This window comes from Syngnathoides biaculeatus, chromosome 14 (genome assembly GCF_019802595.1).
Source record: "Syngnathoides biaculeatus isolate LvHL_M chromosome 14, ASM1980259v1, whole genome shotgun sequence".
NCBI lineage: Eukaryota > Metazoa > Chordata > Actinopteri > Syngnathiformes > Syngnathidae > Syngnathoides > Syngnathoides biaculeatus.
In genome coordinates, this window is record NC_084653.1 from 12,357,337 (window position 1) to 12,385,243 (window position 27,907).

General features: G+C 40.3%; 2 protein-coding genes and 1 long non-coding RNA gene across 4 annotated transcripts; 1 reads left to right on the forward strand and 2 right to left on the reverse strand.

Annotated features, from left to right (window-relative positions):
• Positions 1-521: 521 nt before the first annotated feature.
• On the reverse strand, positions 522-5,121 carry bbs5 (Bardet-Biedl syndrome 5). Of its 2 annotated transcripts, XM_061841504.1 has the most exons (13): positions 5,017-5,111; positions 4,907-4,952; positions 4,698-4,780; positions 4,563-4,628; positions 4,304-4,353; positions 3,708-3,835; positions 3,485-3,620; positions 3,304-3,399; positions 2,759-2,821; positions 2,537-2,671; positions 1,562-1,645; positions 1,168-1,191; positions 522-1,066 (listed from the first exon to the last, which is right to left on the reverse strand). In XM_061841504.1, the coding sequence occupies exons 3-13, from the start codon at positions 4,774-4,776 to the stop codon at positions 965-967; spliced, it is 963 nt and encodes a 320-aa protein (XP_061697488.1). In that variant the 5' UTR covers positions 4,777-4,780; positions 4,907-4,952; positions 5,017-5,111; the 3' UTR covers positions 522-964. The 2 variants fall into 2 exon arrangements, with proteins under 2 accessions (XP_061697488.1, XP_061697487.1); XM_061841503.1 differs by having other exon boundaries at positions 524-1,066; positions 4,907-5,121.
• A 1,116-nt stretch (positions 5,122-6,237) lies between these two features.
• On the reverse strand, positions 6,238-24,858 carry col28a2a (collagen, type XXVIII, alpha 2a). The gene is made up of 34 exons (XM_061841494.1): positions 24,729-24,858; positions 22,293-22,867; positions 21,728-21,748; positions 21,558-21,617; positions 20,214-20,267; positions 19,642-19,686; positions 19,539-19,565; positions 19,411-19,455; positions 19,279-19,323; positions 18,784-18,837; positions 15,330-15,398; positions 15,160-15,228; positions 14,957-15,025; positions 12,894-12,962; positions 12,375-12,443; positions 12,207-12,275; positions 12,007-12,075; positions 11,811-11,882; positions 11,660-11,728; positions 11,517-11,588; positions 11,336-11,404; positions 11,131-11,199; positions 10,965-11,033; positions 10,814-10,882; positions 10,659-10,727; positions 10,345-10,413; positions 10,196-10,264; positions 10,010-10,090; positions 9,843-9,878; positions 9,721-9,757; positions 8,692-9,249; positions 8,221-8,507; positions 7,889-8,132; positions 6,238-6,437 (listed from the first exon to the last, which is right to left on the reverse strand). The coding sequence occupies exons 1-34, from the start codon at positions 24,856-24,858 to the stop codon at positions 6,238-6,240; spliced, it is 3,678 nt and encodes a 1,225-aa protein (XP_061697478.1).
• Positions 12,735-25,138, forward strand: LOC133512149 (uncharacterized). Its single transcript, XR_009798110.1, has 3 exons — positions 12,735-13,124; positions 15,341-15,435; positions 25,002-25,138. It is a non-coding gene; the product is annotated as an uncharacterized LOC133512149 (long non-coding RNA).
• Positions 25,139-27,907: the final 2,769 nt, after the last annotated feature.

Genomic DNA, 27,907 nt, shown 5'->3' on the forward strand with positions numbered 1-27,907 from the left:
TAGGAAGTAATACTGCTTCATGAAAGTACTTAAGTGTATTTTTCAGTCCGTACTTTGTTTCAGTGTTGATTTTTCTACCTATCTTTTACATTTAATCCCTAGATTTGAAAACATATATATATATATATATATATATACTTTGTACTTTCAAAATAAATAATAATTTGCTTTTATCAACCTTTGCAAAAAACATAAAACTCATGGGAAAATAGTGAAAGGTTATGTCAACCCGGTACAGTACTTTTACTTTCTTTCATTTGTCATTATTAGCTACCATATATGAGCATTTTTTTGGGGGGGTCCCTAATTTCTGGACGTTTGCAAAGTTATGAGAAGTTTTGTGATAGCACTTAACCATGTGCAACATTTTTCTTTTCCTTGCGAGCAATATGAAAGTTAATAAATGAGGGCAACTTTTTTTATTGATTGCACCACGTCACCTGTTTTTGTTTTGTCTTTTTTTTTTTTAATTAAAGTATCTGTACTTAGGTCCAGCATGAGTATTTTTGCCACCAGTGACAGGTGGTACCAATGTAGGTTAGGTTTGCAAAAAAAGTCAGTGAAACAGAAAACACATTGGTCAGATTTGTTGAAGTACTTATTGCTCACGTTTGACATTTTAGGAAACATTAAGTCATAAATCAAAGACATTGCTGACCAGTATTAGCATGTAGACATGGTGAGGGAACAGCTGCTGTTGTAGGCGATGACGCTTTGTCCTCCTTCAGCATTATTAAAATACTTGAGTGCTGTGTTTAGACGTGAGGTACAAAACTATGTACAGTATACACAGTAGATATTTTTGCTCTTAAATAACATCATTACTATTATTCCAATACAGATCTAAGTTCACAATAAATACATCCTGTATCAATGCCCTATAAGAACTGATCAATACTATACAGTTTTGTGTTTTGGAATCACAACAATCTACATCGTTGATAGATAAATATTGAATATTATTTCAACTGATGACTTCCCAAAGTCCTTGAAGGGTAAATCCATCCCTCAGCTTTTCAATGGCGAGGCCGAGCTCCTCTGAAAAAACAGGCTCGCGGTCTTGTTGCTTGACAAAACAGAGGCAAAATGTTTGACGTGAAGTACCCAAGAAAGTACATGAGGGAACATGAATTCAAGGTGTAGTCGCAACCCGTTATAAGACTTTACCTTGTTTCCATCCGCGAAGTATGCCTGTGGACAGACAACAATTGATATGTTTAGGAAAGGAAGAAATATCGCTTTACAACTTGACTCTCCAAGAAGGATACTCATATTCAGTTTTTATATTAATTAAATGGCTCCCATTTTCCCAAAAAGTTTTTAGATTAAAAATGGCCTGTTGCTTGACAACCCATGAGCCTACAGTTATTTATTTATTTTTTTTTTTTGTGTGTTTTCACTTTTTTTTCTTTTATTGAACACAAGTTAAATACATTTGCGTGTATACGCGATGTTACGCGTCAGTGGTCAGCAGCTATTCTTGGAGCCGGGAAGCCAACCTCCCCCCCCCGGGTTCCCTCGCAAAGAGCCGCGGGTGACCAGGGGAAACGCGACAACTCACAGTGAAAGCATCCGTCTGCTCGCCCGGCTCGATTTCCACATCATCGGGAGGCTGCTCGAGTGTCACTTCTTCCAATGGCAGCGGCTACAAGTATCATTAGGACAAAGATCACAATTATCACAAGCTCTTCTGAATAGATTAATCTTAACTTAGACGATAAAAAAAGATTTAAGGAAAAATACATAGTCCTTGTTTAGAGTCTTGACAGCTCTTATACAGGTTCACCTCAATAAACCAAAATTTAGTAGAAGTTTTATTCCTTCATTTATTTCAATAGTTTAATTTGCATCACAAAACTCATCCAGATTCATTTAATAATTTATCATATAATATTTAAATCTCTTGAGATGGTAGATTGTTAGCTATAAATTCAAATGATGAAAATTGTAAAAAAAAAAAAAGAAAAATAAATTGGGAACTATTTCACTATGTAGCTGGTGCAGTGGTTTTCAAACTGGGGGGCTCCCCCTTACCCCCAGGAGCGTGGTTACCAGGAACACTTTTCATGATTGTTGTTATTCTTATTATGGAGTTAATTTTACAATCGAATACACAAGCCCACATTAGCCACTGAAATGATGTTAAATGAAATGATGAAAGATGTTAAATTTTAGTATAAAAAACTAAAGTTTATTTTTGTTGATTCTTGGTGGCTTGATAAACTGGCCAGTGTGAATATAGAAGTGTAAAAGTGACCACACCAATAATTATTACAAGCTAAGTCTTTTTATTTATAGAAAAACTATGTGTGTGTGCGTGTTTGTGTGTGTTGGAGGGTAAAAATACTTTCATCTCCAAGACGGGTGTGGTGGGGGTTGGGGTGCGGGGGATCTGCAAAAAAAGTTTGGGAACCACTGATCTAGTGAATCTATATTTGAGTTTTACTTTTTCAGTGAACGACTGAAAGTATCCCCCACCACCCCCCTTATATCCTAATTTCATTGAAAGGCAGCTGTATGATTACTGTATGTTAACCTTTTCTTCCATTTCATAGTCCACTCCAAAAATGGGGTTGGCAGAGTATACTTTATGGAGCGAGTTGATTTCTTTAAGAGCATCCTGAAGCTTATCCACCGGGTCAATTTTAAACCCCAGCACGTAGCCGCCACTCTACAGGCACCCAAAACAAAAAAAGATCCCAGTAAGAATATGTATTTTACAATCACAAGATGTAACGATAAAATATCAGTAACATACCTGGCGGGAACTCTCTATCACCAAAGCCAAACCAAATTTGGAGTCCCTTATTCGGATAGACCACTTTAGGACACATAAAGAAAGATATAGAAATGTAATGATGAAAACATCTTATACTCAATTCTAGACAATATGCACTACGCATAAAATGCAATGTGACTTCTAAAAGGGGTTTCATTGTCGTGGTCCCAAGTGTAAAATGTAACCTCTGTGAAGGAGTAAACACTACTTTTGGAAAGATAGCCTTTAATGTTGCAGCTGTAGCTAACGTGGTACCATCAAGGTCTCTTTTTTTAAATTATAATTCATACAGAATAAGATATTGTGGTGTTAGAATGGTGCCAAATGTTATTACATAAATCGGTCTAACATGTCTAGAATACAGTATCTGCATTACGTAATTCTATTAAACCTCACTTACGATCATAACGTCATATAAATAATGTAAAAAAATGTAATCATAAGAATTATCATGGAACAGTAACTATAACTTTTGTTGAGGCAAAGTATTGTCATTCTGGTTAAAGCAAGCTCAATATACGTACAATTTGGAGGTAAGGAATGCTGACGTTAAAGCTCTCGTTCATATTAGCGTGCCATACAATCCGCACGTTGGTGACAAAGAAAGTTCCCAGGTTGCCCTAAAAGACACAAAGGCACACACAACCGAGATATAATCAACAAAAATCTCGAGCGAAAGAGTCCATACTGTATGAAATCATGTACCTGATCACTGGATAAATTCCAGACGCCATTGATTTTGTCATAAACTTGCTCCCGAGGTAAAAGTCGCAGGTTCTTGTTTTGAATAAGCGCCGCTCGCAGTTTCAGGTCTCTGTACATTTTCGAAGTCTCATAGGCCCTGTGTTGAAAAAAACAAAACAAAACAACACAATAATTACTGTACTATTCAGTACAACAGTGTTGTACATTTGTATCGTTTTGTTACCTGTGCACGGCAATGACGGATGTAAAGAGGCGGGGACTTCCTGGAACCACATTGGTGAAGATGAACTCAAATCTTGTGTTGTTGGACTTGGTCAGGATGTAGAGAGCTTCGGTTTGGCCTCGAAGTTTCTGGAGGAGAAACAGGACAGTTCAGCGATTTGCATGTTTATGTCTTCAGCACATGTTTTTTTTCAACTTATCTATTAGTATTAATACATTTAAAAAGATTTTTGTTAAACATCCATCTCTCCAGTCATTTTGGAGTCCAAAAAGTCATTATGTTAAAGTTCTTGGTATAAATTACGAGAGGAGCATCTAAAACACAACTCCGCTATTCATGACACCTTAGACATTGATGAAATTGATTCATTGTCTCTACATTTTACCTTGAAAAGAGGTTAACTTGTGTTTGCACTTCTGTGACAGAAATGTTTTGTTTTACAACAGTTAAATATTTTTTTGAGTGATTGTGAACGGGTGACCCGACAGATTATTATAGTTAATACTTTCCATTTTTATTTTAGAAGAAATGCTTTTAACGTCAGTGCAAATGATGACTGAAAAAAATCATGAAGTAAACACACAAAGTGTACTCACGGAGTTTGCGGTTCTTGTTGTGATGTTTATGATGGAGTTGTATCCCACAGCTGAAAATCAAAACAAGAGCATGTTTCACTTAATGTTGGCATTTACATGTAAAAGTCACCACTCAAGTAAACGGACAGAAAGTTTTAAATTCCAACTAAAATATTTCACAAAATTAATATACTTGCCTGTTACAAATAAACCCACTGAACAGTAACGGTCAAAATACCAACAAATTTAACATGACATTACTTAAGGTATTATTACTCACACAAATTCACTCTGGGCAAGGCCAAAGAATGCCATATAATTCTCAGGTTTGTCACCAAGAGTCGTCCTACGAAAACAACAACATCTTTAGATTGATATAAAGTAATGCATGACTGGAAAACATAAGTTCTGATACCGCGATCTCCGTTATTTCCTTTCGTGTCTTCGATGGAGTCCAAGCAATCTATCAGCACTTCACCGGGCCGAGTTTTCATCTGCCTGTGGGCAAAAACTCACGTGAAATTTACATGTCTTATCGCCGTAGGGGGGGGAAGCATACTGCTAATTTGCTAAGCTAACGACAGCGCCTAAAGGTGAAATAATGTTAACACCTGTGGAACTTACTGTGCGGTTATGTCGAAACGAACGTCTCTGTCCTCCCAAAGAGCATCTAAAACGGAAGACATCACTGAAAGGTTGTTAAAATCGATAATAAAAAAAAAAAAAACACGCACAGTGGTTACTGGCTAACAGTCAGCAAGCTTGCTACTCCGAGAAGCGTCGTTAGCTAGTTACCATAGCAACCGACGGCAAGCTAGAGGCAACAAAATATGCAACTGTGGCTACAGACCACAGATTTCTGCTCTAATTTAAACTACTTCATAACAATGTAATACAGTGATAATTTATTGCGTTGAAATAAATATTAAATATTGTCACACACACAGGGGTGGCGGAAGGGTGGGGGGAAAATTAATATATCTGTAAATAGTTGTAAATTAGTCAATACACCTGAGGATAATTTTGGCAAATGCATCTTTTACCCAATTAGGTGCACAGAGAGGTTATATATATATTTTTAGAATATCACAATTTCAGTTTCCCTGATAATAATGCTACATGGGTAAAATTACAATGTTCAGCTGTCACTTCATTGCTGCTAGTTTGCTTTATTTGCCTTCTTGACCACTTCATTGATATTAATTAAATCACATTGTTCTATATTGTCCAATCAAAACACATTTTATTTTTTTTGTTTTTATAGTGTGTGTGGTGTTAATTTCATCGCAAGTTACCAACAACAGAATTGTATGTTTCTTTGCAAAAGGGCTAAAGTGCTGACACAGGAACTGTAAATAAAAACAAATTTACCGACAACAGTTTTAATCTTTTATTAATAAAAACACAAATAAGTCACACACAGCCCAAATTGTGACATGTTTCATGGAGGGATTAAAAACACATTGAAAAGGAGAGCAGGATCACATTTCGTCCGATGACAACTTCAGTAGACTTCTGCACATTACTTAAAAATAAGTGTCCCTGTATTGCAGCTGCCAATTACAACTTGACACCAGACATTGAAATAAAACAGTACTAAGAAATGTTTCACTCTTGTTATCTGGCAGCATAGATTTCAGTCAAAGTTAAGTACCGTGAATTGCTCAGAGATGTAAAGATGTTGTTTGTATAGCTTTGAGTAGACCTTAGACACTGTCACGCTGACCTCAAATTACACTCTATCAGTATTTTCTTTTTCAAAAACAAAATGTCAGTCATTTACTTGCTTGAATGACCAATATCGCCACATTCTATCTTGGATATAAAAAAAAAGTCACCTAATCTTTCCACATTTCTTCTTTTATTTTTATCCTGTTGGGATAATCAGAACAGACATCAGTCAAGGATCATAACTTGTTCCGCGAATGTACATACTGTATTGTCTGTTAAACATCTCAAATACCTGTCTTCAATACAACACAAGTCTTCCTGCATTCAGCTTCGGTTTCAAATCGATTGTCATTTCCAGCGCAGCCTCCATACCAAAACTGTGCGCAGGAATTAGCCTGCTTATCATAGTACCAGCGGATGTTGTACGCTCTGCAGGTGCCTTGGTCCAAACTGAGGTTACAGCGGGGATCACGAAGTGGAACTTCTGATGGGAAACCCCCCCCCCCCCACAAAAAACAATGTTTGTAATTTTTTTGTAATGCATAGTATGGCATGTAATTTAAAGGTCACTGTCATGAAATGGATGATTTTTAGGATGGTATTAATGAAAAAACGGCAGCCGGTATGGTGCCATCTGTTTTTTCACCACAAAACATGATTTTGACGTATATGGCTTTTTGTAACTCCCGCTATGAAAATCTGTTGAAAATCGAAAATCGAGGGACTTGTTTTCGACAAGAACCAGGAAGTGACGTTGGAGGCAGGTGCGCGCTCAAGTGGACTCGTTTGTTTCTATTAGTTTTACCTGCGGGAAGGTAGCTCGTTGTTCCTTCGTGTTAGCCAAAATGCTGGCTCATTGCATTGCTGGATATTGCTCGAACACTCGGGAGGATGGATTTACCCTTCTTAAGTTTCCAAGAGACCCGGTTCGTCGTGAAAAATGGATTGCATGTGTGCAAAGGACGAGAGCTTCGTGGGTTCCAAATGACAGGTAGGTGTGTATACACCTACTAAAAAAAAAAATTATAGTTTGGGGCGGACCACGTAATCCGTCTCTCATAACATAACAAAAGATCAGTGTACGTATAACAGGGGTGCTAAATGTGTCGATGTGCGCGTCGGATGGTTTCCGCATCGGGCTCGCCATCGAAGGCTGCCGCGTTGGGTTCGTGGATGGCGGCGGCTATGAACAACACTGCCGGCAATTTCGAACTCAGCTGCGTGCGACGACAACGCCGTGAAGGGGCCTGGCTCGGCGCCGTGATAAGCCAGCTCTGCACCAAAAATGAGCCGCCGAAAATGGCGCACTCAGCCACGAGATACGATAACGCCGTAAAGCGGCCCAGCTCGGCGCCGCGATGAGCCACCTCAGTGCCACCCCGGCCGAAGCCGTGATCGGTTCGTCACACCTGGGCCGCCGCGTTGTCATCACACGCGGCTGAGTACGCTACATACTGTAATACTGTCGGTGTTTCGCCCGGCATGGGTCCTCCTGAGTGGACATACTACATACTGTCATACAAACTGTCGGGGAGTCTGTTGTTAGTTAGAAGCGATCCACATATCTTCTAAATATGGTTCGAAACAATAGGGTAATATTGCCCCGGACACTTCACTCGATTGTGAGATGTTCTCTTTCTCGAAAAGAGTGTCCGTGTTTGAAGGGGCGTGTCCCACAGTAGGGGTCACGGCGTGTTGCCAATGGCGAATGTCCGGGGTGACGTCACTGACGGTAAATGCAGTCAATATGGCAACCACTTAGATGTCGAATGAGACTACCGCAACTTTGCGCATGGATGACGCGCTCTCCGCTCATATTTACGTTTTCTTGTAGACATTGAAGTGAATAATGTTATATGTATTTTTCATTTCAATATCTATTTTAGAACGTTGATAGGGATGACACTTGACCTTTAAACTACACACAGTACTCACCTTCAGGAAGTATTGGGCTCACGATTGCCTGCAGCTGATTAGAATTTAAGGAAGAACTGGAACCTAGTTTAGATGAAGATCCTACAGCAGAGGATGATGATGAAGATGATAAGTCTGCCTCTTTGGACACAGCGCTTTCCTTCACATGTGACAAAGAGGCGGTTTTGTTCACAACAACCACGCTGCCGCTGGCCCTGACATGGGCCCTCAAGTCTAAATCTTCACCGTCTTCGTCTTCTTCATTCTGATGGAGACAAAAATCTCTAACCATTTCAGTATTTCATTTATTTCTGATGTCAGTATTTGTAAAGACAAATAATTCTTGGAATGACCTGAATCGGGAGTGGATCAGCACTGATGGGCAGTGCGAACGTGTCCCCACGGGGTCGGCCGTTGGTACGTCTCATATTTGTGACCTCCTCTTGATGACCATTCCCATTTACTTCATTTTTGTTTTTTCCATAGCCATTGTTGTATCCATTGCCATGCTGTCCATATTCATTATTTCCATTAACACCGAGTCCATTGTTGCCATTCCAGTGCCCGTTTGTAATACGATTAAAGATGACAGCACCATTTTCATCCTCGCAGAACTGGCTGATCACTTTAGACTCCAGGGCTGAAAACAGGAAATAACAGTTGAAAAAAATATTTCATTCACCATACACTTTGAGGTAGTGGCTTGCAGATTTTCACAATTCTCTGCTGGGCTGGTCCCAAACTGCAGTGTTCACATTTTTGTTGTCCCAAGTTTAACGAGTGTATTGCTTTTCAGAACAATTATCACAACTTTCCATTATCACCTGGCAAAGTGTTGAAGTCATCAATAAGGTACATGTGTTCACTATCAGGGTCAGAGGCAATGAGGTTGAGTTCTCTCAGAAACTCCGTCTGCGTCGGATCCGAGGAGTTGACGATCCCCAGAGCGTACATCTCAATATTTGCCGCGTGAGCCTCTCTCACGGCAATATCAAGTTTAACGGGCTCTCGCTTGTCAGTCTGACCATCGGTGATGACGATGGCAACCTTCCTGACCCCAGGCCTGGCGCTGTAGAAAGCCTCCTGGGTGGCTTTTCTGATGGCGGTGCCAGTGTAGGTGCCCTCACCCATGTAAGGCATCTTTCGGATCGCCTGCTTCACATCCTGTTTGTTTGTGTAGCGGACCAAGTTGAACTCCAAATGGACGTCCAGACTGTAGAGGACAAGGCCGATTCTCGTTGCATTGCGTCCCACCGTGGTCCGGTCCACCAGCCTGGTGACAAAATCTTTGATGATTTCAAAATTTTCAGGGCCAACACTTTCTGAGCTGTCGATCACGAAGACGAGTTCCATTGGTCTTTCTTTACACTTGACGCCACATCCTGACAACAAGAAAACACATTTATCATTTTGATATTGCCATAAATGAGGTACTGTATTTTCTGCAGTATGAGGCGCACCTAAAAGCCTTTAATTTTCTCAAAAGTTGACGGTGCGCCTTATAATCCGGTGCGTCTTATTTAAAAAAGTCTTAAAATAGGCCATTCATTGAAGGTGCGCCTTATAGAGCAGAAAATACAGGTAATTTAAAGTAATAGTAGTAGATAGTCATGCATCTCAAATGTAGTATCTACTAAAGTTGGTTTACCAAAAAAATCTATAGAATTTAATCTGAATCAACCATGTGTTTTTCTTCATTGTTACACTCAGGAGCTTGGACACATTGTCATATTTATGATTTTTAAGAGTGTCATATTTTTACATGAATAATGCTGCGCTGTCTATTTAGAGTGAAGTGTAAATTGATTTGACTCTTTTCCTAATACAGACACATTAATTTGACTCTCACTTACCGCATATTTCTTTAATGAGTTTAATAATGTCCTCTCGCTGAAAAGCAAACAAATACAGTATCATCATAACCAAATATCTATTGTTTTTCACAATATTCAGAAAGGGAATAAAATAAACTCACTGTGAGGCCTGCGTCTCCTTTTGTTCCTGGTTTTCCCTGTTATTTTATGAAACAATGCAATTTGAATTATTTGATAAACTTTAACAAACATAGTTATCTTTTTAAAAGTTAATTATACACATCTATCTTTTGGATGTAGTATATTGAGCAAAGGCAATTTTACATACTACTTCGCCAGGCAGTCCTGTATCTCCCAGATCTCCCTTTGCACCCTTCATTCCCCTTTCACCCTGAGACCCACGGTCACCCTGTATCAACAACGAATAGCTAATCAATTGGAGCTCAAGCAATCAGGTAAAATCTGCCATATATGCAAAAGTAAAAAAAAAAAAAGTAGAAAAAAAAACTCTTACCTTAGCTCCAGGGAACCCATCTCCTCTTGGCCCTCTTGGTCCAGTCATACCCTGGACTCCAGGATCCCCCTAAAGTTTAATTAGAAGATAAACATTCAATTAAAGTTAGCAAGTCGGAGTCTTGTAAAAAAATTCGTGGTAACCTATACCTTTGGTCCTTGAATACCCTCTCCTGGTGGTCCATTTGGGCCAGGAGGTCCAGCCCTCCCAACATTACCCTTGAAACACATAAAAACAAACAAACAAAACAATCAATGAATCAGACTCTTGTGATGATCAGTGCTCGAAAAGGCAGTAGCCCAAGAAATTCGCCGTGAATGCAGAAAGAGCAGTACATCATAATCATGTGCAGAATTTATCAAGAAATATGAATATCCTTTTCCAAACGTGTTTTCGTTGGAAAATATCAGCCATCACACAAGTTGTAGAAAATATGTATGAAATAACTTTGTAATAATCTTACTGGGGGTCCTTGTATTCCCTCTCCAGGTGGGCCGGGTAAACCTGGCAATCCTCTAAATCCAATGTCACCCTGGAATAAAGACAACAAGACCAAAGTGAAATGCTTTTTCAAACATACACAAAACCATGTCAAATGCTCAATATATGGGGTGAAACCTTAGGTCCGGGAATTCCTATTCCCTCTGGGCCTGGTTCACCTGGTAAACCTGGAATTCCTGGGGGGCCCTGGAAAAGAAACATGTCTACTTGTTAACAATACTAAAGGCAGGTTAATGGACGTCACATTTTGATCGATGGTAGTACAAACCAAAGGTCCTGGGGTCCCTTCGCCTTTTGGCCCAGGTGGACCATGCGGACCAGTATAACCTCTGTCACCCTGGTGGAACAAAACCCATTTGAGATGCTTTCAACAACATACTGCTGATGCGCCGTATTTGTTTTGTAAAACACTAAGTTATTGCAGTAGAGTTTACCTTTGGACCTGGAAGTCCAAGGCCTGTTTCCCCAATTGGTCCAGGTGGACCAGAGGGACCTAGGTCTCCCTGAAGAGATTAAATTGAAGCCATACTAATGATTAATTCAAGTAATACTTTTAGTGCATTTGAAGAATAAGTGCTTCTTGTTAACTAAAATGTGTATTACACTGTGTGGATCGATAATACATGTTTGGTTATTCACCTTTGGACCAGTTATGGATCGTCCTGGTTGCCCTGGAATTCCCTGGTGTCCTGGCACCCCGCGTTCACCCTAGGAAGTGAAAGTTGGCAAAGAACACAAACTAGTTTAAAGAAGTTCTCATTACCACGATGGAAATGTTGTCGCATTCATTATTATTAAATCATCATTCTTTGTTTCATACCTTTGGACCGGAGGGTCCTGAGATCCCTGGAGGTCCATGTAACCCTCGGATACCCCTCAGACCCTGGTCCCCCTTTGAAGGAGTACAAAACAGTGTAATTGATCCGTGTTTAGGTTAAATAAGTACAAAAACAAAATGAAAACCTTCTCTCCTTGAGTGCCAATTCCTGGAGGCCCCTCAGAACCTCTTGAACCGGGTAACCCAGGTTCCCCCTGAGAGGTCAAAAGGTCAATGAGATACACACCCCTTTTTTGTTAGTTAGGTTAGAGCTAGAGTTGGCGTAACATTCTGTACCTTCTGCCCTGGTGCCCCATCTTCTCCAGGAAGACCAGGTAAGCCACCTAAACCAGCAGATCCAGGTTCTCCCTATGTCAATAAAACATCATCATTTGGTACTGGATGGATACATTACATTGTTGCATACAGTATAAGCTAAATTATATCATATTCAATTTATAAGTAAGGACATTTTGATGAGTGGTAATTTCACCTTTGGACCAGATTCACCAATGCCTCTCTCTCCTGGAGATCCCTGTTCTCCAGGTAAACCTTGGTCCCCCTAGGGGGGAATAAAAAAGACAGTCTTCAAAAGCAATATAAAGAACGTATATTGTGCATTTATTTTTCCTATTTAATATGATACATATGTAAAGGACCAATGCATGCATTTTGAGAACTATTTCTACAAACCTTGGGTCCAGGCAAACCCTCTCCTGGAAGGCCTCTTACTCCTGGTGGACCCCTTGGACCCTCAACTCCCTGGAGGAATGGAAGTTAGTTTATAATTACAAAAATCCCAACTGTTATGTACATGTATTTAGGGTGTGAATTGATGAAAATGTAAATCGGTTTGCTGACCTTTTCTCCTTGTATGCCCACTCCTGTCAGGCCAGTTGGCCCTGGAGAACCTGGGGGACCCAATTCTCCCTAAAGGAAAGCATTAAAGTCACAATGGAGCAGATAAATGAAAGAATTCCAAGATGGTGTTCCCACTTTTTTTTTACATCTCAAAGTATCCATCAATCAATCAATCCATCCATCCATTTTCTGAGCCTCATATCCTCATGAGGGTCACAGTAGTGGTGGAGCCTCTCCCATCTGTCATCGGGTAGGACGCAGAGTTCACCCTGAACTGGCTGCCAGCCAATCACAGGGCACATATAAGCAAACAACCGTTTGCACTCACAATCACACCTGTGGGGAATTTAGAGTCTCCAATCAATGCATGTTTTTGGGATGTGGGAGTAAAACCCGAGTGCCTGGAGAAAACCCACGGAGGTAAGGCGAGAACATGCAAACAAAAGGTATGTCTTGAAGGTATTTTATTTCTTGATATACACAAGCATGTAGTTGTTTTATGATGTAATATTGACATACCCGTTCTCCTTTAATTCCTGCACCCTGTTGTCCTCTCGATCCTCTCGGTCCTGGAAGCCCGCGATCCCCCTATGGAACAAAATCATACCGTGTTAACTACATCACAACCACTTGAGGTTTTTTGGGTCTTTGCCAAATTCATATTGTTCTCCACTGAACTGGTTCTGAAGAGGAGCGTGTTGGCTCCTGTTAGCCACTTCATTCAAATGATCCTACCTGAAAGGAATGGAGGTCAGTATTTATTTTTCCTTTCATACCATCTCTGTCAAGATGATTACCCTGGAGTGGGCTTTTTCTAATCCCACTAAAAAGTAGGTGTAAAGAACAAGCAGATGGCAGGTAATGTCATGAAATGTGTGTAAAACGTGTGCATTAGTATGTGAATGTGGCTGCGTGTCGTTTATTTGAGGAGGCTGAGTTCAGGTGAGGAGTAAAACCTATAAAACCAAGTTCAGGAAGTTGAGGTTCAGTCAAACAGATGTGTACTTGCTTGAGGACATTTCCAGTATTATTTCAGTATTTCTTTTGACAAATAAATGTCTTCTTTTATTTCCACAGAAACAATCCCCCCTCAGTGACAAAAGTCAATACGTGTGCTGTATTGTTATAAAGGTTGTAAAATTTGGTAAAATAATATTCATCATTGCATGTTACTGAGGTTGCAAGCATAATATGCCAATGCACAGTTAGATTTAGAACAATAAATCAGTTCATAGGGTTCCTGGTCGCTGATCTTTTTTTTCTGTTGTTGTTGCAAACTCGTCTGATTTAAATTTTGCAGAATCCATTACAAAATAGGGAAAAGCGATACAGCATGTTGCAGCTGGAGAAGGCTCAACACAGATATTTAGCTTGTTGTAATGAGTGAGTGGACGCCTGATTTGTGAGCCAGTTATCTGGAAGAAGTGGCTTTGACGTCATGCGGGTCATGAACTAAACAATGAATGGTAGATCCATCCATCTATCCCTCCAATCTTTGTACCATGTATCCTCAGCAGCGTTGCAGGCGTGCTGATGCCTATCCCAGGTAATTCGAGGCATGAGATGGTCTACACCTTGAACTAGTCGCCAGATAATCACATACTAATCATATAAATAACCATTCACACCTATGGGCAATTTAGAGTTTTCAACTAACCTACAATGCATGGTTTTGGGATGTGGCACAAAATTTCATTACCCGGAAAAAACCCACGCAGGCACGGGGAGAACATGTGTAGAACCTGTAAGTCAAATACTTCTGCGGTTATCCAATTCTGACTTAATGTAAAATGATTTCGTGGGGAAAAAAATCTGTACAGTCACAGAAAACCCCCATCTGTGGGTTGTGTAAAATGTTACACATGATCTCAGCATTTCTCAAGATTCTTCAGCAGATCTTTAAGAGTTTTATGATCAGTGATCACCTGACTTCACGAGTGTGTCTTGCCTTTTCTTTGGCTCTCCTCTACAGTTTTTTTCTATATGTTTTGTTCGTGACAGCACCACAGAAGGACTTGAAAAAGAGCAAAAAGGTAATAACCATAGAACCAAACAATGTTTGGACACTGATAAATACTAGACATTACCTGTATTTTTGCATTATTCCCTATGGCAAAATGTATTCTCAATTCTAAAAAATTCTGATCTTAACTGGCATCCAGTGGCATGGTGGGGCAGCTGGTAAAGCGTTGGCCTCATAGTTCTGAGGACCTGGGTTCGATCCCAGCCCCATCTGTGTGGAGTTTCCATGTTCTACCTGTGCCTGCGTGGGTTTTCCCCGGGCACTCCGGTTTCCTCCCACATCCCAATAACATGCAACATTAATTGGACACTCCAAATTGCCCCTCGGTGTGATCGTGAGTGCGGCTGTTTGTCTAGATGTGCCCTGCGATTGGCTGCCAACCAGTTCAGGGTGGACCCCGCCTCCTACCCGTTGACAGCTGGGATAGGCTCCAGCACTCCCCACGACCCTAATTAGGATAAGCGGCAAAGAAAATGAATGAATGGATGGACCAGCATCCAGGAATGGATGTTGTTTCACCTTACAGTTGCAGTGTAAGCCTACATAATACTGTATGTACCTTTGGTCCAGGAAGGCCCTCACCCGTGGGCCCTTTTTCCCCTTGAACACCTTGTGGCCCTTGAGGTCCCTGTAAAAAAAAAAAAACAATTGCTCATACAGTATCAAAGAGAGCATTCATCCAAGAATTAGCTGTCACATAAATATATTTGTACCACTGATATTACAATAAAATTCATGGAAAAAAAAGAAGCCCAAACTCACTGGTGGCCCATGTGCCCCAAGGCCTGTTGGACCAGGAGGACCTGGGCGGCCCTGGAATCCCATGTCGCCCTACAAAATGTAAGGAACTTGATGTTTTAACGGGCTCAGAAATGTAACCGAACAAAAAGTACTCTACAAAGAATTACATTATGCGAAAGACTGAGACATACTTTTGGTCCAGGTATCCCAATGCCAGTTTCCCCCTGAATACCTGGAGGGCCGGGTGGTCCACGTTCCCCCTGTCAGCAAGATGTAGGTTCAGTCATCTCCTCACAGGTTAGTACATGTTTTCAGCTCAAGCTTTGTTTCAGTCAAGTTTCAATGTTTCAGTGCTGATGTTGGCTGTCATTGCATAAAAAGATAAAATGCACTTGATCTCAACAACTGGACTAAAAAAAATAACAGCTACTGTACACAGATTGCAGAAAAATTCAATTGCAACCTATGGCATGGACTGGTAGTTTAATTCAATCCCATATCATTGTGATTGTGCAGTTGGGTTATTCAACCAAAGTATTCCAGTTGTTATCCTAGCTGAATTGCAAAGATTCAGCTTCCATAAAAAAGTGAAATATATGTAAATATTACAACTTGAGTGATGCCTCAATGGGAGTAAGTAGTGTCTTGACATACAACTTATAATTTCTCAGTGAAAGTGGCCCAGTAAGTTGCAGTAATAGTTTTCGTCTAATTTAGAGACCCTTTCCAAATAATGTGACAGAAGAATATCCGCTAAGATGAAGTTTATAAAACAGTGGTGAGACCGGCCATGATGTACGGATTAGAGACGTGACACTGAATAAACAACAGGAAGCAGAACTTGAGGAAGCAGAAATGAAGATGCTGAGGTTCTCGCTTGGTGTGAACAGGTTGGATAGGATTAGAAATGAGCTCATTAGAGGGACAGCCAAAGTTGGATGTTTTGGAGACAAGATGAAAGAGAGCAGACTTCGATGGTTTGGACATGTTCAGAGGCGAGAGAGTGAGTATATTGGTGGAAGGGTGCTGAGGATGGAGCTGCTAGGCAAAAGAGTGAGAGGAAGCCCAAACAAAAGGTTGATGGATGTTGTGAGGGAGGACATGAGGACAGTGGGTGTTAGAGAGGAGGATGCACGAGATAGGCTTAGATAGAAAAAGATGACACGTTGTGGTGACCCCTAACAGGAGAAGCTGAAAGAAAAAGACAGATCCTTTCCAAATAATGAGAATATCATGGAAAAGTTTATTTAGTTCCATAATTCCATTCAAAAAGTTAAACTTTCATAAAATGTAGATTTAGGGCCCAAAATTGTAATTATTTCAAGTATTTTTTGTGTACTTATACATCATTTAGGCTTCTAGCTCCTAAAATCCACAAAATCGGGATTCAAATTTTTGAATACTGTGAGGAAATCAGCCCAAATATTGCAGTCCATAAATGTTTGAAACTGAGTGTCACACACTAATCACCGACTAAACTCAAAGTACCTGCACAGGATTCCTCAGGTCTCATTAAATTGAACGAAACTGCGGACTTAGTAAATGGCCAGAAGACCACTGTTGTTAATACCCTCCATACGATGGGTAAGCCACAAATGTTCAAAGCTAAAGAGGCTGGCTGTTCACAAAGTGCTTCCATATCAACGGAAGGACAAAATGTGGCAGGAGAAGAAGCACCAGCAAAAGAGATGACTGTGGGATTCACCAGCTTATCAGACAGAAGATTTATGAATCTTCCAGAGATTTAGAAAGACTGGAATGACGCGCAAGTCATACCTTCCAAAACCACCAAATTCAGATTGCATTTGTAAGATGGGCTACAACAGTCATGTTCCTTGGCTCAAGCCACTTCTGAACCTGAGCCAACATCTCAACTGAGACACTGAGAAGAAGTACTGCACAGTTGGCCAGTGGTCCGAGGTCCTCTTCTCCAATCAAAGTCAAGTGTGGCTTTCGTTCAAGAATCAAGGTCCAAAGGTTTGGAGGAAGACTGGTGCAAAACATAACCCAAAGAGCTTGAAGTCCAGTGTGAAACATTCACAGTTAGACATGATTTGGTGTATATTGTCCGGTGCTGGTAAATTCTGCTTTCTTAAATCCAAGGTGGCAGCATGGTGGTGCAGCTCCATAGCATTGGCCTCATAGTTCTGAGGACCAGGGTTTATTTGGGATGTAATAGTGGCTCTTTGGCGCCTCAGAAAATATCAAATATGACTTCAAATCGTCCACACTTTCCTAAATTCCAGATATTCTTCAGAGAGGTGAAATAAGGTAGTTTGAATTTGTCAAGCTTATCTCTGTCACTAGCGAAGCCCTCTGCCTACATCTCCGCTGCCATTACAGCAATGTCAGCATAACAAACGTGTGGTCCCACAAAGGGATCTTCTACTCAGAGACACCAATTAGAGGGGCAGTCCGAGCCAAATATAGAGAAGGAGAGAACAAAACTGGGTCAAACAGAAGTAGCTCTCCAAGGGGCCTTTTTTGGACACTAGTATGACAAAACCAATGTGGGTTTTTTTCCAAACGAAATTGAAACTTTTATACTAACTCCATTTTGCTCACAGCCATACTACCCTGAGAATGCCAGATCTCGGAAGCTAAGCAGGTTTGGTCCTGGTTAGTACTCGGATGGGAAACTGCCTGGGAATACCTGGTGCTGTAAGGTTCTCTCCCTGGCTAAACCACAGAGGTTGTGTCAGGAAGGGCATCCGGTGTAAAAACTGTGCCAAAAAAAATATGCGTTCATTTGAGATGACACGCTGTAGCGACCCCTAACTGGATAAGCCAAAAGAAAAAGAAGAAGATACTAAGTCCATTTTAGAGTATAACTATTTAGCTCTAAATAACCAAAAATATGGCGACACATGAATGCTATTCATGTCTATGGTGTTTCCCAATATGTGTTAGCCTAGCAGATGGCAAAAGATTTAGACGGTTTTGTTGACAGTAAACTTCAATTGGAAGGGCCATTTAAAAGCCTCTTCTTTGAAGAATATTGTTTACTAGCTGTAAAACCGCTGCTTTTCGTGAAGTGAGCTGACTTCACTGCCACCGTACAATGCTTGTACCTCAACATTTTGCCCGGATGTCAAAGAAAAAACAGATAGTCAAGTTATTTGTATCTAAAGGCACCACGAAATGCATTCATGACCAATGGTAAAAAAACTCCAATATATTGCATTATAGCCATGAAACAGTAACATAATTTAAATTTAATCATATTTCCTCCCAGGATACTTCAAAATACATCAATACATAGCAGGATGATTTATGTCTATGGAAATCCTATAGACATGTCCTCACATGAAAGTATACACTAACTTTTCATGTATTTTAAATCTACAGGGTGTTGAAGTTGTTAAACATGTTGCTGTAGGCACTTCCTGATTTTAGAAAATGGATATAAAACATTGTGAATAACGAGCTATTCCTTTCTGGTTCATACCTTCACTATTTTAATTATGAAGGGGAACATTACCAAATTCTCCCAAAGGTGTCTTTTCTGAGACAGACAGACAGCTTTATGTCCTGCATGTTAACACACAGTGGTAGTAATAAAACTTCAACCTGTTGTGAAACATTACAGTAAAGGAAATTCAAAAGTCACAGCAGGATTTCCATGACATTAAAAAAGATACTAACCTGCTTTCCCTGAGGGCCTTCTGGTCCAATGTCTCCATGTGGACCTGGTAGCCCCTGGGCACACGTAGCATGCAGTTAGAAAGTAGTATGTGTATCTCACTGTTATAATTTTTTTCCACTCCCTTATTGTTAACCAAGTCGGGTCCAAGTTGAACACCAGATTTGGCTAATTACTGAAAAAATTTTGACAATGCAGGCAAAGTTAAAAATGCAGGAAAATCCTCCAGGTAAACAACATAACAAAAAGAGACTATAGCGCATAGCTTTGATTGTGATAAAGAATTTACCAAGCGTATAGTCTACTGCATGTCACGCATACAGACACCTACTCAGGTATAATGCTCTATTTGGAACACGATTAATTGCTGCCTGAAATGTAATTCTAATATTGAGTCAGAAAGGGTGATCTCAATTTACCAGCACAAGACCATTGCCATAGTAATGAGTTCTATTCTGTATTGTGAATATGCCTCTTCTTATTCAGTATTTACTGACCTGCAATCCTCTAAGTCCTCTTACACCAATCAAACCCTCAGGACCCTGCAGCAGGTCACATAATGACAATACAGATTAACATTGTGCAAATTCTAAGAAATACATTATGATTACTTAGTCACGTTTTCGTACCCTGTCTCCTTTGATTCCTGGAGTGCCGCACTCTCCCCTTTCACCCTATGGATAGATTACTGTGCTTAGTACATGCAAACATGAACTGTGTTTCATAAAATGATCGGCCATTTGTTATCTTGACTCACTTGCTCTCCTTTATAACCGGATTTCCCCTGAAAATATATGTGATTAACTATTAAAGCGTAAGAGTATAAATGTGCATGTTTTAACAGAATTTTGGTTGGTTACCTCAGCACCGTCCCGCCCGGGTAGACCACTTATTCCTGCTTCACCCTGAAACGTCAGCATACTGAGTTATTAGCTCAATAGATAGGAGTTCTCGGTCAATTTTGGTCATTGTAGGCTGAACATTGAGAGACAGAATGAACATGTATTGGTAGTTTAAGTCAGAATGTGATTGAACGAAGGTGAACAAAATATACAAATATCCAAATGACTGGCCTATGTTCCATATTTGGACAGTGGCATTGGATTAAAAATTGATATTTAATACACGCAAACCTGCGGGCTATCCAGTGTATACACGGTCTCATCTGTACTTGGAATATATACTGTATATTCTGGTCATTGTGACCAGTCATTTCAAGTCATCCATGTATTTTTCATTGTCTTTAACAGTAATTTGCTTCATGTCTTGATAATAATTTCTCAGTCTTGGGAAAGTGAACTCATGACAACTTGTTCCAAACTGAAAAATGGATCTCAGGTGTGGAACCCTGAGTCGGTGATAAAGATATAAATAACTTTTTAAGAGCCTGTCAGCCGAGAGGGTCTTTCCATGTGTGTGAATGGGCGCACACCTTTTGCCCTTTCAGCCCAGGGGCTCCCTCTTCTCCCGGACGACCTTTCTTCCCCTGAAGAAGGAAACAAAACCACGGTTTTAGAATTGGTGGCTCAGTCCTGGTGTTTCACTATTTGGATACTGTGGTACAGTGAAATCCCAGATACCCATGTCAAGAATTTTTTTTGTCTAAATACGTGCAAAACGCTTATGGATGACACCACGAGTCACTTCTAGATGACGTCTAAAGCATAAATGGGGCATGAGTGGTCTCGCCCATCCGGGCCGGGGGTTATTGCGTTGACTAGAGACGCACCTGGATCTATGTCAGTTGCTATCCTCCAGACATCACTGGTTCGTGACCATTAAACCAATAAGAGCAATTATGGGAGCAGCCTTGTCTTAGTGGAAGAATTTAAAGAATCTCTCCAAGGAGAAAGCACCTGGTTGATGGTTGTGCAGCTGTCTGTCAGCACAGCGTGATTATTTTCCAGTTGAATAGAAGTTTGCATAAGCATCTCAATGTGGGTGTATAAGTGCAGGGTTGAGACAATCCTGTGCGATAATGCACTAAGGAAACTCAGTATGTCACATCCAGAGCTGGAATAATGCATAGACTTGCACATGCTGAAGTCTAGGACTTCACTTATGACCACTGGGGAAAGCAAGAAAAAAAAAAACGTCTTTTTTTTTTTTTTTTTAATACTGCTTGTCCTCATTGGGGTTTGTCTATCCCTGCTTACTTTGGGTGAGACATGGAGTACTCCCTGGACAAATCGATAGCATTCAAACTCACATCCACAGTAATGGGCAAGATGGAATTCAAACCTCATTCCTCAGAACTCTGAAGAAGATGTGCTAGGCTGAGATGGGTTCCAGTTCCAAACAACCTTAAGCAGTATAAGCACTATAAAAAATGGATGGATCTTTAAAGTGCATTTTTGGTAAAATAATATTGCCCAGTTTTGACACTGTGAGAGGTATTGCATTGTTTCTATTATTGTAGTTGTACTACAGCTTACTGAGAGGAGTTTCTAATGGCTTGTGTACATTAGCTAAATATAACAATCAAAATGTAACAAGTAACTCTTTGATATTGTCAACTAAAAGTAAGCATTATTACCTTTGCAAAGGTAGAATTTTTGAAACACTTCTTATAGTGTAGTTAATTAGACTTTGCACATGTACCTGACGAAGTGGAAAACTGTCGTATATTGATTTTGTAATATTTCTGCAGGCTACAGAAAATGGAACACAACGAGCATTTAACACGATTGTTTAAACGTGCAATTGCCATAAAAAAAAAACTCATCTTGAGGGCATGTCGACTTGTTGTGACACTTCAAAAGACGTTGAAACTCACCGCAGGCCCGCTGGGCCCCCTCTCGCCTTTCTCACAGGCACACTTTTGAGTCAATGGGCACTGAAAGAAAAAGACAAAATTCATAAGGATAGCTTTAGAATCAGTATACAGCAGTCCAACCCAATCGCAATAATATTGTGAGTTTGGACTGGGAGGGAAGGGGTACTTACTCCTTCATCAGCCAGGTCACTCTGCAAATAAAAGCAAACAAATGAATTTCAATTGTATTCTTATAGCAGAACAAAACAAAAAATTAAGTTCAAGATATTTGAATGATCCCCTGAGGAGGAATTCACTTATTACAGCAGAATATTTAAATAAAAAATAAATACAAAAATATACTGTATGTGGTAAGAAACTGTAATACAGAAAAATTTATCTTTTTTTCCCTTTCTTTCACATAGGTTTATGCCGTGTGATTTTTTTTTTCAGCAGCATATTAAAAAGTATTTTAACTATTGTCGAATAATGTATATTGGATATCAAATAGACATTCTCGTCACAAATTGATCAGAAATAACAAAGTTGGAAATTAGTAAATGTCACTTAAATAATAATAATTATAAAAAATAATGCTAAATGTAAAAGAAAAACATTCAACATATTGGATAAGATCATGGAGACAAATTAATCAGTCAAGTGTAAAAAAATCTAAATCCAGAGTTATTCTTTCATTGCATGAGTCTGCTGTGAATACTATACACAGAAAATACGTAATGATGAAAAAAAACTCACAATCTTAGTGGCTATCTTTTCAACTATGTCCTTGTCTTGCAAATTGTGGAGGAAGTGGGATGTAGGAGAGCTGGCAAGGAGGCGAAGCTGAGCAACATTGATGGGCTCATTGGCGGTGCGGGTAATGCCCAGAGTGAAGAACTTGACCTCCTGGTTCTTGGCCTCGGCGACAGCAGAGAAAATATCCGGGTTTCTTGGGTGGGAGGAGCCATCAGTTAGGAGCACAGCTACTTTAATGCTGCCTGGGCTGGATTCCTCTTGGTAGATCTTTGTCATGTTGGTGATGGCATACGTGGTGTAGGTTCCATGACCGATGTAAACAATGGGAGCGATGCGGTTCTTGAAGTTCTCTATGCCCCTCCAGTCGTTAAATCTTTGCTCAGTGATAACTGTACTGCTGTACTGAAGCAGGGCGACCCTTAAACTCAAACTGCGGCCTGTCTGTAGTTTCAGGCCTTGGAGTTTGTCCACCAAGTTCATAGCAAACTGTTTCTCTTGCTCATGATTGTCTTTGGCACTCTCAGAGCTGTCCAGTAAAAAGGAGAGCTCCAAGCTACAGTCCTCATCCAGGATGGCTGCGTCAAGAGAAAGCAAGCGCAATCACTTTAAACACGTTTACTCTGGGTTAAGATACAACATACATTCCTTTAACTATTATTAGGGTGCTGTGAGCAAAGAAATCAAAATTTATAATCAACTAAGAGTACTGTTACATTAGAACAGGGGTGCCCTGCAAGCATGTGTGCCTTGCATAACTGCAGGAGCCAATATTGTACAACACAACATAATTAACTATAAACACTTTTTGTAACTATCTGAGTTCACATTGATGATCACTAAACACCACAGGAATGAAAATGCACACCTGGGCAGTATCAGTCACGTCAGTGGTTTTGTCCAAATGAAGTGAGAAAGACTCACAATCCGAGATGTCCATCCACGCATCAGCCATGGCCTCACAGTGCCATGTAACTGTACTCCTTGACAGTGGTAGAGCTTTTTTTAAGATAATATTTCCGCCTTATTTTCAAAAGATTGAGTCAGCTATGCCTCTTTTACCATCCCTCCGTCTTGGCAGGACTTCTTGTTATTAACAAAGATGTGACAAATCCGGAACGATATATTGAGTAAGTAAAAGTATTCAATGAAAAACAACAACTTTAGATCTGAGTTTGAAATCAGTGCATGAACATCAAATTGAGAAAAATATAAAATAGCAATGTGCAAATTCAGATACTGCCTAACTATGTAACTGAAATCTATAATTTATGAAATGTTTACAAATGAATAGAATGAAGGTGAAATGAAAGCCCCGTCCATACGTCCATTTTCTGCTCTGTCACAGCCTGGAGCTTATTGCATCTGACTGGGCCAGAGGTTGGGTATGCCATGAACTGGTCGCCAGCTAATTGCGGGGCGAATATAGACAACCATTTGCACCTATGGGCAATGTAGAGTCTTCATTTAACCTACCATGCATGTTTTTGGGATGTGGGAGGAAACCAGAGTAAGTAAGTTTCTTTCGGCTTGTCCCTTTCGGGGTCGCCACAGCGTGTCATCTCAGATGAACGCACATATTTGTCTGGCTCAAGTTTTACGCCGGATGCCCTTCCTGACGCAACCCTTCTCAGGGAGTGGAGACCCCGGTGGGATACGAACCCACAACCCCGGTTTACCAAACCAATGCTCTAACCACTGAGCTACAGGGCCTCTTGGGAGGAAACCAGAGTACCCAGAGAAAACCTACGCAGGCACAGTGGGAACATGCAAACTCCTCATGGGCGAGATTCCAGCTCGATGGAATTGTGAAAAAGTGGTGTTCCTTCTTAACAAAAATATTCAAGTAAAAAAAAAAAAAAAAAAAAAAAAAAGTGTTGCAGTGGAACTACACTGACGAGTAAACTGTACACAAAAATCAACTTGCGTAAACAGAATTAATGTAATGCATTATTTCTGACATTTGGCTATTAGAGATCATTAGATGTTCAGACAGAAATGATCTAGTTTCATTTTTTTAAACATTAATTCTCGTAGAATGTTTTTATTCACTTCAATTAATGTATAGTATTCGTTCATCCACCTATTGTATGCCACGAACGATCGTGATTTACAGAACAATTAAATGCTTTTCCACGAGATGGCAGTAGGTAAAACTCACATTCGTTTTCCCCAACTGCCATTCATACAAAGGAATGAATCCAAATAAACAGGTCCAAATTTCACCATAAGCCAATTCATGAGTAAATCAACAATATTTCAATATACATATTTTTCTAATGTACCAACAAATAAAGGTTTGAAAACAGTCATACACAGTAGAATGAAGAATTTTCCAAATTAATGAATTACAGAACATGTTTAAAGTTGCAAAAATGGAACTTCAAGACAACCATTAGATAGATAGATAGATAGATAGATATTCTTCATTTTACTTACCTTGCCCATCATAAATATTTGCAGCCAGTGGTTTTGTACGGTACTTGGCTCTTCTGTTATCCTGCAGTTCTTGAGTCCAAACGCAAGTCAGTACTGCAGCCAACAGCACATATTCACAAGAGAGGAGCATCCTTGTCTGTACTAGAAAAAAAAGAAACTTCCATGATAAAATAAATGCATGCTATGGAAAATATCCATAGACAACAAATAGTCTTCACTGTTCAACCTACATTGAGATGTTGTAGTATTTGACGGCACTGTTTGGATCTGCAGGACCAGCAAAAGAAAGGATCAAGTTGCATGAAGAGCACCACTTTGCTCATTTATCATCCATAAGCAACAACAGCAGTGCTGTCCTTCTTGGAATCAGTCGAAAAAGTTGGAGTACTCACAGCTCTTTTATAAGGAAGAACCACCCAACCACTTTCAATGGATTCTTGCTTGCATGCAGACTCCCTCTCGAGCCTCAGGGCTTGAGAAGGCGGGAATTTGTGTCCAACTATTATGGCTTTGAAGGTGGAATTTTGCAAGTTAATACATTTGATCTCACTTTGGTCTATGGAACGTTTTACGAAAAGAGTTGTGAAAATCTTTCATTCTAAAATAGTCAATCCTCACAAAACGGGTTAAAAATACAATCAGTGCACGTGGGGGTGAAGGGGTGTCTTTTTTTTTTTTTTTTTTTAGAATGACCAATAATGAAATAGAATGACCAAGTGACAAAGATCTACCCACTACAAAAATGCAAAATATATTTATTTTAAAGTATATGAGGATACTCTATGTGTAAATGTATGTTTGTGTGCCTTGCATAACCGCGTGAGCCAATATTGCACAACACAACATCACTATGAACATTTTTTGTAACTATCTGAGTTCACGTTGATGATCATTAAACACCATACGAATGAAAATGCACACCTGGACTGTGTCACTCTCGTCAATAGATTCGTCCAACTGCAGTGACAAACACTCACAATCTCCGATGAACTTCCACACATCAGCCATGGCTTCACAGCGCCGCTTAACTGCGGTAGAGCTTTTTATTACTATATTAATATTTCCGCCTTATTTTTAAAAGATCAGAACAATGAGTCAGCTGTACCTCTTTTACCATCTCTCCGTCTTGGAAGGACTTCTTGTTATTAACAATGATGTGACAAACCCAGAATGATGCTTGGGTGGCAGCTTTCGCTGTTGAACTCTGATGTGTGAAAAGTGCGGCCAATTGGGATTTTAGTTTGTTGACTTTCCTCATTCTTAGCTTGTTTTTTGGTGGAATGTCGGTCGTATTTACCATTTTAAATTACATTTTTCAATTTAAAATAGTGGGCGAACTCGCTGACTAGCGTGTTTTGCTGTACTCAGTGTCATTGTTTGCACATGCACAGTGAGCTAAAGGTCAGAAAAATACGCATAAATATAAATGGTTTTTTTTTTTGTCGGCACGCTGTCGCGATCGACCAAGACTGCCTCGTGATCGACGCATTGAGCACCCCTGTTTTAGAGAGTTCCAACACAAGGAGTGCATTTACATATTGACATTGTCATTGATGTACATGCATCAATGTGGGTGTTGATTCTGATATATTTTGGTTACATTTTTAGACATCCATCCTTTCGTGTTTTTAATAGTTGCTGTTGTCATAAGGGTCACGGGTGAGCGAGAGCCTATCCTAGCTGACTTAGGGTGACAGACTGGTTGAGAGTCAGTCATAGGGCCTTTTAACCTAAGTACAGTATATGAGGGGCAAACTATTAGAAACACCTAATGATGCAGTGTAGCTTTACACCACTACAACCTACGTTTTTCAGATAGTCATACTTAGTATTACATGTAGAAGTGCTCAAAACATTCAATAAATGTAATGAACAAAGTGAAGTGCATACTTGAGGCTGGAGACTCTAAAGGTTAAGAGGCCAAATTGGCAATGACCTTGAATACCTTTGCATTCAAACCAGAACAGTCCAGTCCAAAGGAAAAAAAGCGGGAAGATGTTAAAATAATCAAATTATTCAAGTTGGTGACTGTATTGTGATGCTGGGAATGTAAACTTGACTTTACTTCCTTCAAAAATGTTGTATTGAAAACCAAAGAAAACAGCAGATAGCTCCAGGCCTTCTTTCTGTTCACCTTCTGACCTCAACAGATGACCATAACTGACACAGCTGACCTTCAGGTAATCTCCTCCCACTGCAGTTGGTCCAGTGGACACTGCGGGCGATGCATTCAAGGAGCTTTCTCCCCACTGTGCTCCAGGTGAGGAGGGTTTGTAATGCAAAGCTTCAGGCTAGAAGTAATTAGAGGAGACTTTCTGACACAAAAGAATGTTGCATTGAATGATTGGTTGGCAAAATCCACCCTGTTGCTCTGTGATAAACGACACGCAGCAATTCATCATTTACTGTATATGCACTGTGACAGCATTTCTTGGTTGTGAAAAATAATAGCCTCTTCTTAAAAACCCTCCTTGTCAGTTGTTTTATCATCTTGAGCGTTTGGATGATCATATAATTGGACAATATAGTGTATAAAAAGACACACATGCTTTTCTTTTAATGTCTGTCTGACGTGAAACCAGACAAAACCTTTCCTGTTTTAAGTCAATTAGGATCACCGTTTTTTTTCAGTGTTTTGAATGCTAGAACAATGAGAGAAGGGTGCCAATACTTTTAGCCATGACTGTACTTGTAGAGGCTGTCATGATCCTGCCGCTTCAGCATGAGCTGTGCAGGTGCCCGCGCGGCTGCGCTTATTGGGAGGCGCACACCTGCTCCTCATGCGGGCTGATCATCCCCCGTATCTATAGGACCCGGTGACGACTGGTCCTCCGCCAGTTCGTTGAGCTTTATGTCCCGTTCCAGCACTCTCGTATCCCTGACTGAACCTGTGTGTACCGACCTCCGTCCGTTCTCTGACCAACCTTGTAAGCCTGAGTCCTTGATCCTTCTGCCTGCGTTGATTGTTTCCCCGTGTACCGACTACTGCCTGCCCACTCATCCGTTCTCTTCGCCCGACGTCACAACTACTGCTGCTGCACCGGACTGCCTCCTGGATCCCCGACCTCTGTGTACAATAAACGTGTCTCTTCTTGAACTACCTTGCATCTTCCGAGTTCCTGCATTTGGGTCCTACCTCTCGTTCTGATGGGACGTGACAGAACGAACTGGCCAGTACA